This window comes from Ailuropoda melanoleuca, chromosome 10 (assembly GCF_002007445.2).
Source record: "Ailuropoda melanoleuca isolate Jingjing chromosome 10, ASM200744v2, whole genome shotgun sequence".
NCBI classification, from domain to species: Eukaryota; Metazoa; Chordata; class Mammalia; order Carnivora; family Ursidae; genus Ailuropoda; species Ailuropoda melanoleuca.
Genome location: NC_048227.1, coordinates 22908882 through 22924317, shown reverse-complemented (window position 1 = coordinate 22924317; position 15436 = coordinate 22908882). Strand labels below are relative to the sequence as shown.

The 15436-nt window shown below is 45.9% G+C and overlaps 1 protein-coding gene across 9 annotated transcripts in view; it reads right to left on the bottom strand.

Moving 5' to 3' along the window:
• Positions 1 to 1905: 1905 nt before the first annotated feature.
• DCUN1D3 (defective in cullin neddylation 1 domain containing 3) overlaps positions 1906 to 15436 on the bottom strand; it is a 38549-nt gene continuing 25018 nt past the window's right edge. For 5 of the 9 annotated variants that reach the window (XM_002927592.4, XM_034670288.1, XM_019808314.2 and 2 more), the window contains exons 2-3: positions 8451 to 8986; positions 1906 to 7183 (exon numbers count right to left, since the gene is read on the bottom strand). In XM_002927592.4, the coding sequence (XP_002927638.1) occupies positions 6700 to 7183; positions 8451 to 8881 (915 nt within the window). In that variant the 5' untranslated portion in view covers positions 8882 to 8986 and the 3' untranslated portion in view covers positions 1906 to 6699. Of the gene's footprint in view, positions 7184 to 8450; positions 8987 to 9670; positions 9863 to 11729; positions 11852 to 12960; positions 13032 to 15436 lie in introns of those variants that run through there. The other 4 variants (XM_034670290.1, XM_034670292.1, XM_034670289.1 and 1 more) reach the window with 4 other exon arrangements.

Below are 15436 nucleotides of genomic sequence, written 5' to 3'. Positions count from 1 at the left end.
ACTAGCAATTTCAGCAGCACCACCCCAGATAAACACAGGGCAATGGAGAGTCTCCATCAGCATGGATTATAAAACACTATAGTCAGATGCTTTGCTGTTGATTGCATTGCTGCCATATTCCACTAGGACTTTTTCAGCACCCCTAAGGCAAGAGAATCAAGGTTGGAACATTACATAGGAAGAACATTAAGCCCAGAGAAGAGCATTACGGCTTTCATTAGACAGGGCTGCCTGAGAAGTCACAACAAAGGAAAGGAAATGGAGAGGTTAGGCTGGCTCCCTCACCTCTCCTTCCCCAAGACTAACCCTTCGGACCTAGGTCGCAACCCAGAGCTAAAATAGGACTTCCAGATCCAACCCAGCAATGTGCTTTTGGCAACTGGATTTGAGAAGAGAGAAGATGCCATTGCTGAGGTGACTCTTCTGTACTTCTCTGGACCCTCAGCACTACCTTCTGTAAAACTTTTTTGCTAGAAAATGTCCATTCTACATGCAGTTAACCTCATTTCTGAAGATGTTGCTTGCCCCTCATCTAATCAGAAATTGGATTTTAGCCATATATAATCTGTACAGCACTGTATCAATACTTTGAATAGCTCCAGGCTCTATGCAAGCACCCAAATCAGTATCTTTCACTTTCTAATTCCCCAAACTTCTATTTGTTAAGGCCCTGGCTGGGCTCAAGTCAGAAAGGCCCAAGCACAGAAGACACAAGCCCAAGAGCCAACAGGGGAATAAGCACCTGTTTTGGAGATAGACCTTTTAAGTGAGGGGAAAAAAGTAACCTCCCCCACCCCCACCCCATTTCCTTCCAGCCTCCATTTGATGCTAACCTTGGTAATAAGGGAAGAAGAGAAAAAAAAATTCCAGTTCATTGAGGAAGCCTTTTAACCTTCTCCCTAGCTAAAGGATGTAGCCATGACTCCCAAGTCCTTTCCAAGTGAAAGGAAAAATAAAAGCACATCTAGTCACTCCCACCACTGTACTTACTTATTTTTAGGAGATACCAACATGAGGCTGGAAATCTTTGGGAAGGTCATTAGGGCCTCCATCAAAGAAGTGAGTAAGATGGCTGGCCAATAGCTTTCCTGAACACAAACAATAACAAGACAGAAAATACAATGAAAGGAAGCTAAGGGTCATAACTGGTCTACCATAATCAGACTTCTAGGATGTAAGAGCCAAATAGAGTCATCATGGATCATGTTAGTCTAATCCCCCCCACCCCACCCCCAATTTGGCACAGAGGGAAGTTAAGCCCCCAGGAGGGGCAGTGACCTGAAAGGTCCTGTGTGACCATGCCAACCCCCATCTCTTCCTCTCTGGATTCCTTGTGTTACTCACCTGATATCCTTTTGGAAACCTTAAACTTACGTGATTTAGGTGCTTTTTAAAGACTTTTAAATCCTAACCCTCTGATGGAATTAATAGTCTCTTGATTTTACAGATGAGTATAAGGAAACTCAGAATTTCACTAACTTGCCAAAGGTCACACAGCAGTGGCACTTGACAGTTTCAGCTCGTCTCCTTTCCTTAATCACTGCCAACCTGATAGATGTAGGAGCCATCCATTAGCACAGCGCACAAATTAACTTTTTGTTCCTCATGGGAATCCATATCAGTTGCTACGATATGACTATTTGGGTAGTGGCCCTCTGAGGACTCGTTTGCTTTTTGCCTACAAGTATTAGGATCCCAAAGGCCATTAAGTTGGTGAGTGGGAAGTCAACATCCATGTTTGAAGTTTGAGGATCCTGTACCATCTGGATTATTTTCCAAAGCATAGGAACTGCTATCCAATATCACGTTGGAAGAGGCTCCCGACGGGTAAATCTCACCCCAGAATAGAGTCACTGGTTTTGGTTTTTTGTGGGTTTTTTTTTTTCCTCTCAGAATTGTCAATAGTCAAGTAAACAAATTTATTAAATCCAACAGCAGGTAACCTTCCAAATAAAAAAACATCAAAAGAAAAATGTAGACAAAGACAAAAGTGTGTGTAACAAGTTAATAAAAATATTCAAGGGGCCATTTGGAGAGTGCAACAGTGCAGAGAATACAAACAAAAGTATTGACCTTTATCAACAAGTTTGTACAACCTCAAGGAACAGACACACTGGTCACAAACCAAGAGGAATCCACAAAGGTGGAGGGTCACATGAGTAGTGGACTCATCACCTCAGTGGGTTAAGGCAGGGTATCTGTAGTACCAATCATCCAAGCCCCCATTTGCCTATTGTTTCAAGTTCCCTGTTTGAAACCTAGAATCATATTCATTAGTGCAATAGGTAAGAGCAATTAATTACAGACTCAGGGCTGGGGACCAGAGTCAGAAGGAAGATACTTCTCCCAGAATAAATGGGGGGGGGGGAGAGACACAGCATCTGCTGAATGGCTTCCTTTGGCAATATCCAAGAGTATGTTGTAGTAAGTAGTAAGAAGGAAGTTGGGTGGTGGAAAAAGGTGTCTATGAAAGCACGCTTAGTTTCCAAGAGGAATAGGGAGGATGTGAGGCCCCAGCACCTGAATCAGAAGCAGAACCTGATGGTTACTCAAGGCTATTTGAATCATGTTGGCTTTTGCAACCAGTGCTCAAGCATAACTCTCAATAAGGAAAAACACCTGCAAATCCTCACTAAAACACGGCCCCCAGTCCAGGTTAAACTGGATATATGCTATAATTACAGCTAACCAAAGAAACTCTGAAAGGGGGTGGGTGGGAACCCCTCCAAGATTCAGGAAACAGATTATGGAGTAGGAGGAGGATCAATGAGATATGTCCTCAAATGAGTCCCAATTAACACACTTTAATATCTTTTAATAGTCTTTTGGCTTTTTAAACAAGTCACTGCTAGAGTCCCTGCAAAGGAAGACCTTTGTCAGTTACCAAGATTTTTCAAGTCCCCCCAGGGGAAGACCTTTGTCAGTTACCAAGATGCTCAAGTCATCATTAAGCAAACATTAAGAGACACAAGAAAAACGGCAAAGGCAAAGCAGGCAGCTAAAACAAAAACCTAGCAGCAGCTTCTTTCCAGCCCTTGTAATTGTATAATTGGGTCTACTGGGCTTCACTACACTCAGGACTTCTCTTTAAATGTGGCAAACCAGTCCTAAATACAAATGTTTTGGGTTTTAAACTTTTAGACCCAAGTCCTTCTCCCAGTAATTTCCCACTGTTTTTTAATGCAGTTTGGCATAGTATAGCATTTGAAGCCATCACATGAACCATGGAGTTCCACACCCTGCAGACTCCAGCACTGAGGACTGAATTTTGGCACCAGCCTCTGGGAGATCAGAACTGTATCAAAGATCGACTACATACTCTGTGGCTTAATCCCTTCTTCCTTTCCAAGACTAGCTTGTGCCTTCCTTAGGGAAGTTTAATATTGAAAATGCTGCCTTGTACATTTCCAGTTGGATTTCTTTGGGCCTCTAGGCTTAGGTGAAATTTGGATCTTTACCCAGCTCTGATTTTTCTTATCAGAAGAGTAGATAAAGGGGGTCTTGGACCCAACTTACACATGTGGGCACAACTGGCACAGATGAGGAAAAACTTGAGGCATCCAGCTGAAGCATAGCAAAGTGTCATTACAGGAGGTGGGGTTAATGATACATTCAAATATGGCAGGGATAGGGGAAGAGCATTTCAATGAAGTAATACTTCATCTCATACAGCTTTCTAATCCCTAGAGAACACCACAAACTCAAAGCCATTTGCCAAAAACCAAGAATTTCCCAATACATATTCAATTTCTTATAGTCACCCTCAGATATTTGCCTATTTTCAAAATGGCATCCACATCCTGCCCCGCTTCACACCACCCTGATGTTACATTGTTAAAGGGAAGAGCGCACTGGCTTACCTGAGGGGCATGTGTTTGGCCTCTTCCACACAATTACTGCTCACTCATTAGACAGCAAGCCTATTTCTAGGTTAAAAGGAACAGGGACCTCTCATTTCCCAATAGTGTGACCCCCACCTTCGATCCCTTTGCAAAATAACTGCTTTTCCTGTCGTCAAGTCAAACACTGACCCAGAGCCGCTGCAGAAGCTTGGAATTCCTGGCATCAGGAACGGCAACCTGGATGGAACCTGTAAGTCCTTCCCTAACTGCTCCCTTTTCTGGTTTCTCAATTGCATTTCTGTAACAAATAGATCGTTAAAAATATAACCAAAAATAATTTAATGGCTCTTTTTGTGGGGGGTGGGGAGGCTGAACAGTTAACAAAATCCACCCACTCTAGCACACCTAATGCGTGGAATGCCATCTTGTAGGCTGGGGAAGGAATCCAGTTCCTCCAGAGTCCTCACGATCCTCGGTGCCTCCCTCTTTTGTGCACTTCTCTCCATATACCCTTGCAATCTAAGACAGAAGAGAGCCTTACCTGGCTAGGAGCAGCCTTCCTCTTCCCTTTTTCAACCTCTACCCATTCTAGAATCAGGAAAAACGGGGTTGCAAGACTGGCTAGATGAGAAGGCAGTATCTTTAAGACCTCAGTCTGGGCACCCTGACTACATTTGAGCCCACAGAACCTGCTGGGGCCCTTAGAAACTCTCTTTATACAAGGAACTTGTGTCTTAGGCTATAACAAAGCCAGATATCTGGCCTGAGACTCTCTTCAGCTTTCCAGCAGTATGCTAACATGCTGTGGCTGATTTTAAAGTTTCCCTTCTGCCCCTCTAGAAGGGGCAACTGCCAGGTTTAGGATCTTTAAAAAAAAAAAAAAAATCAAACTCCAAGTATGTTTCCTTAAGTAATCATCTTTGGAAAGATGGGAGCCTGGAGCCATAAGGCTCCTAATAAAGGAACTCAAAATAAGCAATTCCTGCCCAGGCTGAGAAACATATACCTGGGAGGCAGATGGAAGTAGTTAGGGAAGAAAACTCCAATGTTTAAAAGACAAACTCTCATTACCTCAAGAGTATAAATATTTTATAAGTTTTTATTTAAAAGATTCCCTTTTCAATCTGTTCCAAAGTGTTGGGAGCTGAACTGTACAAGTTCCTGCCACCCACCCTTCCAGTACAGTTTTTGAGGACATGTTCTTTTAAATGGAAAAATAACAAGAGGACCCTCTACTGAAACCAGGTAGGACCAGAGTCAGCTCCTGTGTGGCAGTTTGGCCAAAGCTGGCCTTACGGAGCAAGCACGCGGAGGAGTCTGGGGAACTGGGCCTCCCTCTTGTGAGGAAAGGGCTGAGAAAATTCATCCTCTCTTTAGTGAAGATGGTCCAAATTCAGATTCAAAAGCCTCCATTTATGACGTTCCCTGGCACTCTTCTTATGCTTTATATATTGAAGGCAGCTCCCTCTTTTATGGCCAGTTTTAGCAGGCTAAGAAACAAAGGAATATAGATACATATATGTGTATATATATATTTTATATAGGTAAAATATATACATATCTTATATATGTATATATACATATTTAGGGGTAGGGGAAGGAGAGGAGGGTCATGTAAACCTAAACAGTCATCACATTACCCCAAATGAGCCTGACATTAACAAAGAAGATAATAAATAACTCCTGGGGGTTAAGTGACAACATGGGTGCAGCAAGAAGGGAAAGGGCACACGTTTAACTATTAAATACACTTCTGTATTTGTTTGGCAGAGTTCAGGCCAGTCCCAGGCTTCTGCACTTGCCAGACAAGTAAGCTGATGATACTTAAAGAAAAAACTTAAAAAAAAAAAAAATTCAAGCAGAGCTCCATACCACAGTTTTCCTTCAAGTCAGCTGGCCGGCAGGCACAGTTTTCCGACCACCAGGAACAGAAACTTTGGCTCCAAGGCAAATGGGGAAAAAAAAAAAAAGTATTTTCACTTACAACATGAAAATACAGAAAATTCATCAAAAAAAGAAAACTATCAAAATCTACTTCCAGCAAAACTGAGGTAGCACTGCTTTCTCTGCATTCAATGCTTAAGTGGTTCTCAGTACTATGTGTTCTAAAAAAAAAAACTGCTCACTTGACTGACAGGTGCAGCATGTTGATGGGTAAACTCAACATGAAATGCAATAGGTCAAAGAAGGAATGAGCAAGAAGTGAAGAAAATAAGGGTTTTGGATAAATTAGCTTAAAAGGGGGTTGTCACCAGACTACAAATGCTCTTGGCTGGCCCTGGCTCTCCAAGAGCTTTAAATCGCCTGGGAATTAATGCAATATGGTTAACAGTTAACACTGCTATTCAATTCTGTGTAAATCTTTTAAAATAATTATTACAACCTAAATTCAACCATGTAAACAGCACTACACACAGTACAGACCTGCCCTGAAAAAGAATATGCAAAACTGAGATCTGGCACTGTATCATCTTGTAATGTTAATTCAACCTAACCGTCCCATTCCCCCCTCCCTGCTCTATACCCTCCCCCCCCAAAAAAAATCTAATTTGTGCAAGAAATGGCAGGCTTATTCTATCTGAAGGCTTCAAAAAAAAAAAAAAACACACAACATGTAGCCAGGTTCAAATATTTTGGGGGACCCCCCAAAAAAGAAATAACCAAAATAACCAAAAACTGAAGAAAGTGCCTAAAACATGATACAGCATTTTAGAGCCCTTTCAGATACAAGGCAGAGAAAGGTGTAAAGTAGAAAATATCTGGATCTTCAGTAATTTCCAGAAAGGTCCAATTCCTCGGTTGGCTGCAGGGCAGCAGGCAGATCCTTGCTGCTGCTGCTGCTCCTGGGACAGAGCCACTAAGTCTGCTCCCCAGGACACAAGCCCTCGGGCCCTGAGCTGAGTGCACCTCTCCCTTCCCCTTCTCTTTTTCTTCGCTCCATTTCCCACTCCACAAAGGTATCGAAGAGACTTGGCCAGGCCTCGTCTTCACTGTAGTTGCTGAGGTCAGGACCAATCACCTGAGTGAAGTTAAGGAACATGTTCCAAGTGTCCCGGGAGATGCCCTTGATCCCCGAGGGGTTCTCAGTTAGGAAGTTTAGCCACTGGTCCAATACTGGAGGATTGTTCTGGGTAAAGACTAGTTTCCACAGGGCAATGGCTATTTCCCGATGCAGTGACCGCTGCCCTTCTTCAGAGTCCAGACCAAACTGAAATGTAAACCGGTAGAGATCCTTGAATTTATCCTCTTGTTTGGCTTCCGTTAAGAGGCTAGGGAACCGTGCACAGATCCCATCAATGCTGTCTGCACTTATTGCTTTGCAGCCATCAAAAAACTCCTTCCTGCAACAGGAAGGAGGGGGCACAATTAATATTTGTAAACAACAGCACCTGCTGAGAGGCAATATAGCAAAGTAAGAGCATGGCTTTGAGGCTGGATGGCCTGGATGTGAACTCCAACTCCTCCACTAATTAGTCCTATTTCTTCATCTGTCAAATGGTGAGAATACCACCTTACTTCATAGGGTTTTGGTGAGGACTAAACAAGTTAGTATGTGTCAACTGCTTCTGACAGTGTCTGGCACATGGCAGGCAGCTGATGGTGGCTGGTTCATTCACTTATTCATCCTTCCAAAGCACAACTCCAGTCTCCTGCTCGTGCCCCATTTCCCATTCTGCAACAGTAATTAAGCTGCAGACTGCCCTCCCACATGGGGAGTCTTCCTGCTTTCCTTTTGATTCTCTATGGATTGTTTGTTTTTGGAATATTTTTGGTGACTGCCAAGGGAGATCTTTGGAGCCAAAGATTCTGGATAAACCTGGCTAACTCTGCCACCAGAGATCAAAGTTCTGTTATTAAAAAACAAAAACTGCTTATGTACTTTTAACATCTACATAACACTTTCAGGTTACAACATGGTCTCTCACTGATGATCATCTCTGAGACTGCTGTTTCAGCTAAAGATATAAGGCATCTGAAGTCTGTGGGGCAACCTACCCGGGGGTGGACGGGTGTCTCAAAGTCAATTCTTATTTATAACCTGGTGCTCTGCAAACCTCACCCTGGGGTGATCTTGCCACTCCCTCCCCACAAACAACCTCTACAGGAACGCACGACCAGGGCGATGTGCACAACTACCACGTGCTAACTGGGGCCAGCTGTCCTTGCTGGCACCTACACTGGCTGAGGGACATGCGCGCAGAGCTAGGAGGCGCAAGTGGCTCCACATGGTGATGGAGGTGGATCCCCAAACCCAGACCGGCACTCATAGTGCCCAGCACTTGATCGGTGTTTGGTAACTATCGGGTGAGGGAGTGAGGGAACTGACAAGTAAAGGAGTGAAGAAAAGATAAAGGTCTGAAACAGCAGTGGGGCTGGGCAGCAGCATGTGGCCGTGGGCCTTCACGGGGGTTACTCCTTGCTTAACTTCAGGCAAAGACGGTTGTTGCCTGTTCAGGGGCTGCACAGCTTGAGAGAAACTGGTCAAAAGAAGAGACTTACCCAAAATCCTAAGAAGCCAACCCAGTTCTCCCCTAGCTGGGCCCCACTGCCCAAGAGTGCACTTGTCCTCCTCCGCTCACCTGGTGACATGAAGTATTTGTGACTAACCTGGTGAATTTGCACATGGTAGCAGCCTGGAACTTCCAAGCCAAGAGCAGCACTCGAAATTCCGTGGGGTCAACACATAAGTCATTGCAAAAGCGCTCCATGCCTTCCTCCAAAATTGCATCCTCCCGCTCGTCCTTGTAGCGCCTGAACAGTTCTTCCAGCCTCTGCAGGGAAGACTCCTCGGCATTGGACTTGGGCTCCCTCCCAGCATCTCCAGAGGATGTTGGCAGCTGGCAGGGCTCGGTGGCAGCCTCTGCCTTCTTGGTCCCATTGACAAGGATATCCCCACCTGGCTTGCCACAGGCTGGTGGCTGTTCCTCGCGGTGGCCCGCACTCCGCCTGCTGTGTGACTTGCTGCCGGGGTCACGGTCTCCGTTCTTGCTGCCCAGGGTTGATGAGGGATTCTTGCACTTGGTGACACACTGGCCCATGGTGCTGGTGGCCTGGCCTCTAGAGTGGCCCCCTCTGGATCAGATGCCCTTGCTGCCACTGGCCCATGTGCCTCAACATGCCATCAGCCAGAGGAGCCAGCCAACCTAGAGGAAAATTACAGAGCAGTTACCACTGGACGGGGAGACGGGCATTTCCAAACTCCATTCCCCTCCTCTGTTGGGACTACGGCCTGGGGCACCGCTCTATTTCATGAGCCAACCATGAACCAGAGGAGATACCCACAGTTCGTCACCACCTCCCCCTGTAAGTTCTATACCTTCACATTGGAAATGCAGGGCTAGGACACATATGGAGAACTAATAAGAAAATTCCTAAAATTCTTAAGGTAACATAGGTTACAAAGAGGTTGATTCATGTGCAGAACGCATCAAGGAAGACTACAGTTTTGCCAGAAATATTCCAGAGGAAATCTGTCGTGCCAACTTGCCATCACATAAGAAAGTTATTTGGTCCTGGGTTAAGCCAGAAGGTGCAAATAAAAAGTTCACCTTCTAGTCTCTCATGTCAAAATCCTCACATTTTCTTTTTAAGTAGGATGAGTAGGGAGAAAAGGGAGCCACATTTAAGACCACTGTACAGTTTCATAATGGCCTAAAGATGAGGTAAAGGATTTGTGGAGTCAAGACTACAAGCAGTGTCCTAGCCAAATAGCAAAGTAAAACTTGTCTCTGATCTCTTCAAATTCCTTTCTGGAACTCTCCCACACAGTAAGTGAAATGCCCTTTCTACACCCTTCCTCTGCCCACCCACAGGAGCCAAACACCAACCAAGGTTCTCGGTCCTCCAGTTTCTTTTTCTCCTCCCACCAGGTCCTCTGCGAGGTTGCATGAAGAGTACTCAAGCCAAGTCCACACTGAACAGGAAGGTCCTACAAGGCCTGCAAGCTCAGTCTTCCAAGGGGGTGTCTCCACCTTAAAAGGGCTGATTTATCCAAATCTCTCTCAATGGTAGGATAATTGCTAGAAAAAAGGGAAAAGTCTGCACTGATATATCACCAACTCATCATGGTGGTTTATTTATCACTTACGCTATTTAAAAGTGTTTGTTTTTTTTTTTTAAAGAATTGCTAGAAATTTCCTGGCCAGGGGTGAGGTGATTTCTCTGCAAACTCTGTCTTCTCAGGACTCATATTCTTAACTTCAACTAATCCACGAGAAGATCCAGCTACAACGTAGTCCCTATAAGTTCTACCTGCTGCCATAATAATTGCAGGCACCAAAATTACAATGTTAATAGAACTTTAGACCAGGAGCCAGAGGTATAGTAGGTAAAGGGGACCAAAATCAAGGTCTCTCCAGCTCTAGGAAGAAGCGTTCATGGCCCTTCATGCTCCAAATTCAAAGCTCTTAGGAAACGGGCAGTGGGGCAGAAGGGTGTTTTTTATTAAGTGCTTTAAACTGTACTTTCACTTCCTCCAAATGGTGCCTGGTAAATTTGGGGTTATCTTCAAAAGGAATCCTGTGGGTAAATTCTGAGTGTACACGTTTAAAATGACAACCAGAATCATTCTTATAACTTATCGGAGACTCATCGAATCAGAGTGTGTCCTATTCCCTATTCTCCACCCTCAAAGAGAATAAATGACAGAGAGGCATGCCCATACATGCCCTCAAAGACTTGCAGTTCCACTTTGGCTTNCTAAAAAAAAAAAAAAAAAAAAAAAACCACTGAAATCCTGTAAGGGTTTTTTGGTGTGGAAAAAGACAGACCCAACTATGTTTTCTTAAGTCTTTTTATGCTTTAATAGTATAGCGGAAAACCATAAGCACAACCTATTAAAATTTTAAAAGGCAAGGGGTTAATTCTTGGAAGACCAGCATACAAGGAAAGCAACTGTTCGAGCTGAATTATCTCAAAACAAGCAGGACTATACCATGTGGAAGGTCTGGTTTCCAGATTTGTGTTTCTAAAGACTACAGTGCTAAAAGAAACAAAAGGCCCAAACTTACACAAACCCCACATGCTCACAGACTGGCAACTCTAATTCCCAGGCACGCTGACTCACCAGGGTTTGCTGCTCAGCTCCCGCTGTTGAGGGAGGCCCAGGTACCTGGCAGGATAAGAGGATTTCCTGGCCTCCGTCTGACCCACCTACCCCAGGCCACATACCCCCACCCCCACAGGACAGATGCTTCATTGTGCCAGCTTCCTCCAAATCCTGGCGCCAAGGCCTTCAGGTAGGGACAGAACAGATGGGCTTCCCAAAGAGGCCCTAATCCCATTTACCCAAACAGCCCTCCACATAAGAGCATCTTTGATGACCTGACACAGCAGAACCTGAGGGCTTTTAACATGCTGGGCAGATGAGAAATAGGAGGGGAAAATCAATTTGAACAGATGATCAATCAGCAAGCACCAGAAGGTCAGATCTCCTTGTTCATTCTGGTCCCTTTCTGTGAAATGCCCCCGCTCCGGATGAGTGTTGAGGCAAGTGATGATCTCAAGCCAGAAGAAAATGTTTTCAGATCTGATGGTGACTAGAGCCCCCTGTTTATTCAATGGCCTGCCTTTTGTGTCTACCTCTTTCCCCGGGGAAAACAGTTTTGCCCCCAGAGCTTTCCCCGGGCTCAGTCTCACACAAGCCCTGGATCCCAGGCTGGCAGCACTTCGTTTTAAAGCTGAAAGTCTCCCTGGACTCATTAGCTGATGGCTAATAATAGCAGCACTTGATATCCTGCCTGGCACTATGCTAATAAGCACTTTATGGACACTAAAACTCCTATACCCTCACCACAACCCCATTTAAAGACAGGGAAACTGAGGCACGAAGTAAATCATCCAGCATCACACAAACAGAAGCTGGTATGTCCAGCCTGAGAAACACACCTTTACCACTAGGCAGACTGCTGAGCCCCCTCCATCAGAGCACCTCAGGGAAACCAACGGATGGTCCTGAGCTCCAGCATCACCACAGTGATCCCAGAACAGCAAAGTTTTACCACCAGCCACTGGAAAGAGAACAATACACTGTCTGTGCCTGGTGCTCAGGAAGGGTGTCCTACCCCCTGCCCTCCTCCCAGCGAGCCCTGCCACCATGATCCAGGCACTCCTCATGCCCTTGGACTCAGCTTCGCCAGAGATGCCCCAAAGCGGTGATGTTTCAATTCATCGGCATGGTTAAAAGCTCCAGCTCTGAAATCAAAACTCAACTCTGCCAGTGATTATTGCTGACCCTGATCGAAACCTGTGAAATTTCCTCAACCTGCAAAATGGTATCTGGCTTACAGAGCTGTTTTAAGGATTCCATCAGGAAATGTAGATAAAGGGTACCTGCCGCACAGTACCCACCCCCCCGTGGAAATGATGGAGGACAGCTACCAGTGATTATTATTCACAGCCAAGCAGTGTCTGGTTAGCCTGATGAAAGCCCCAGCTTGTCCCATCTGAACAACGGGCTCTGGGCTCAGCTTTCCCAGGTCTGGCCAGGACACCTACCCCTGCCTTGAGTCCTGTGCTTGGGTCTTGTTCAAGAACAGTCTCTTGAACCACAGCACTGTCTATGCTCAAATGTACACGGCCCAGAAGCACCTGCAGGATCGCGTTCTCCCCAGGATAAGACTTTCCTGGGACTAATGCTGAGTAAAATCAAGCTCGGTATGTGCTGTGCTCGAGGGACACCTTGAGCCCAATGCTGACTCCCTGTCCCTAAGCTGGGCCAACCTTCCAGACAGTTCCGGACTCCTGTCCCCTTTCCACTTGGTCCTAGCTCTGTAGGTTTCAAACAGACATGATTTCTAGCTTGATACTCATTTATTTACACTACCTTAATGGCACTGCCTTTCCAGTTGGTCATCCCAGATGCCTCTCTGTGTGGAAAGCCTCAGCACAATCGGGGCACCCCAAAAGCCAAACTTCATCAGCAACAGAGCACATTAATGAACACCACTCTGTATTTGGTAGCACGTTATAATCACCGTACATAAACATAGCTCTGTGAAACAGTTATTACCCCCATTTCACAGGAAAAGAAATGGAGGCATAGCAAGGTCAAGGAGCTATCTAGGAAGGGAGAAAACGGGAAGAGTAATCAGAGCATGAGCTCTTGGAACAGACAAACCTTGATGTGAATCAGGGCGATGGCACCAACGTGTGACTGTCAGCACTCACTTTAACATGGGGCAGGTGGACCTCAAGACAGAGTAAATGAGAAAACCCATGTGAGACGCTCTGCACAGAAAGTATTCAGTAAGTGTTAACCTTTATCATAGCTGCTTGCCAAGTCGGTGACAGAATCAAGCCTCCCTGCTCCTAGAACAGTGGTCTTTTCAGTGGCCAGTACAGCTCTTGGGGGGCGGGGGGCAGCTCAGGTATGCAGGGCTCCCCAGGTACTCAAAGCAGCTCCCTCTCTCCCTGTTCTCACAGGGACTCTGCTCTCCTGCTTCTGCTTAGGGGTGTAAATGAACTGAATGGAGCCAGGGGCAGGGAGAAAGGAAAGGGAGGAAGAATAAAGAAAACACACACACCCCTGGAAACCTACTTCTAGGCACAATTATAGTTTCGGGGTTTACCTGAAAGATCGACGCTAGTAACTCTGCTCAGTTTATGCTGGATCAGGATCAGCCTCCAGCTTTTCTCCTTCAATCTCGGCTCCAAATGTTCCTGTCACCCTCCCTCTCCGCACATCAGCCGCAGCACCCCCACCGCCCCGTGTCGTGCCAGCCCTGGCTGCTGTTGCTGGGGATGGGCTTGGCTGCCGGCCTGGCCCCAGGCCCGGAGCTGGCACTGCCGGGCCGGGGGCAATCCCAGACGCCGTGGTCCCTGTGGAGGCTCTGGCTCCAAAGAAGGACCGGGAGCTGATCTATGTCGTAGGCAGCTCTGTGAAGCGAGATGCACCCGAGCCCCTTCTCCTGGGCTTACTATCTACTACTGAGACAGAAGAACCTGTTATGAGAGAGAAGGACCATGAAGGGCTAAACCACACAAGGACACAGGGTGACTGGAGACAGGAAAAGGAGAGAGGAGTGTGAACTACTGTTACGGAAAGAAAGGTGGAGGGGCTGACGAAGGGGAAGTGATATGTGGGGAACACGGGGCTGCACGCTTCCTATGCACCATCGCCTTCGACCTCACAGCCACCTAGCCTGTCAGACTTTTTACAGATGAGGAAACCGAAGTTTCTTAACTGCTAAGTAGGGTGACTAGGAGATAAAACCAGCCTGTGAAATTCCAGACTCCACCCCGTGGGAAAGTTTCAGAGAAGTGGCTTTTGTTTGGTCTTTAAATGACTGGAAACACCAAATGGAAAGAGTCAAAGAGCCAATCTGGTTAGTCCATGTGGAAAGGTGATTTAAAACATTTAGTAATAGTGGTCTTTTAGATTATACATATGTACCGAGGAGATTCACGGTAACTGTCACATTTAACTCGTTACAACCCTATGAGGAAGATACTCTATACAGAGAGGAGAACTGAAGAGAGATTAAGGAATCTGGCCTGAAGTCCCACAGCCAGTCTACAGAGGAAAAGGGATTCAAACCCAAGGCATGTGATTCTTCCTCACTGGCCTCACTACTATTGTCCACTATGATGTGTCCCAAAGATACACCCTTCTCCCAAGGAGATGATGATGGCTCAAGACGAAAAGGTACATTAGCAACACCTAAACATACCAGCGATACAAAATAAACTCCCAGGTTTGGTTCTGTTCTGGTACTTCTAAGCAGTGTGGGCCCTTGAACAAGTCACTTAACCTCTCCAAATCTGTGTGATCCCAACATTAAAGTGAGGGGTCTAGACTAGTCCTTCCAAGTTTAATGTTCTGGAACTACCTTCGCTTTTTGGCATCCAACAAGGCTAAAGTTCTAAATTTGCAAACCTTCTAAGGACTGGCCCTTTGCCTGCTCACTGAACGGCTCTCACACTTCTTGCCCAAGCCTATCAGACCCAAGAGAAAATGAGACCAGAAGTCCAAAAGCAGGAGCGAGAAAGCAGGGGATACACCAGTCTGAACAAGGGGTGAAAGATTACACTGTTTTTGCAGGTCTGCCTCTCCTTAATCATCTTAGTTTGATCTCTGCAGGGTCAGCAAGAGGCCCTGGCATATGGAAAACAGACCAGAGCGAGCTGGCTCGCTGCTGCTGCTGGTGGGTCAGGCAGCCTGCTCAGAGGAATGTGTGCTGGCCACTGATGGGGAGCCTGTCACCCAAGGAACCACATGAAATGAGGAGCTAAAAAACAGGAGGCAAATGCTGGCACCAAAAATCAGTGTCAGCAAGGCACTTGTGATCTACCTGGAGAATGCCTGGAGAGAAGGGACCCGTCTGATTCACCCATCCCATTCTGTTCCCATCTAGTGTCTATTCAGAAGCAAAAAACCATTGGCAAATGCTGATGTTTCCGCATAGTGGCAATAAGAAACCGCTTTCCAACATTCATCTAAACAGTTTGTAGAGCTAGCTGGGTGCATATTTTTCTTTCTTACTATATATGCCAGACACCCAAAGGCCAGAGAACATGAGTACATAAATTCCTCAGACGGCTTTTCTCCAGCTGCCAGGGGCTAATGAGCTGTCCTGGCAGAAGCCATCCCCCTT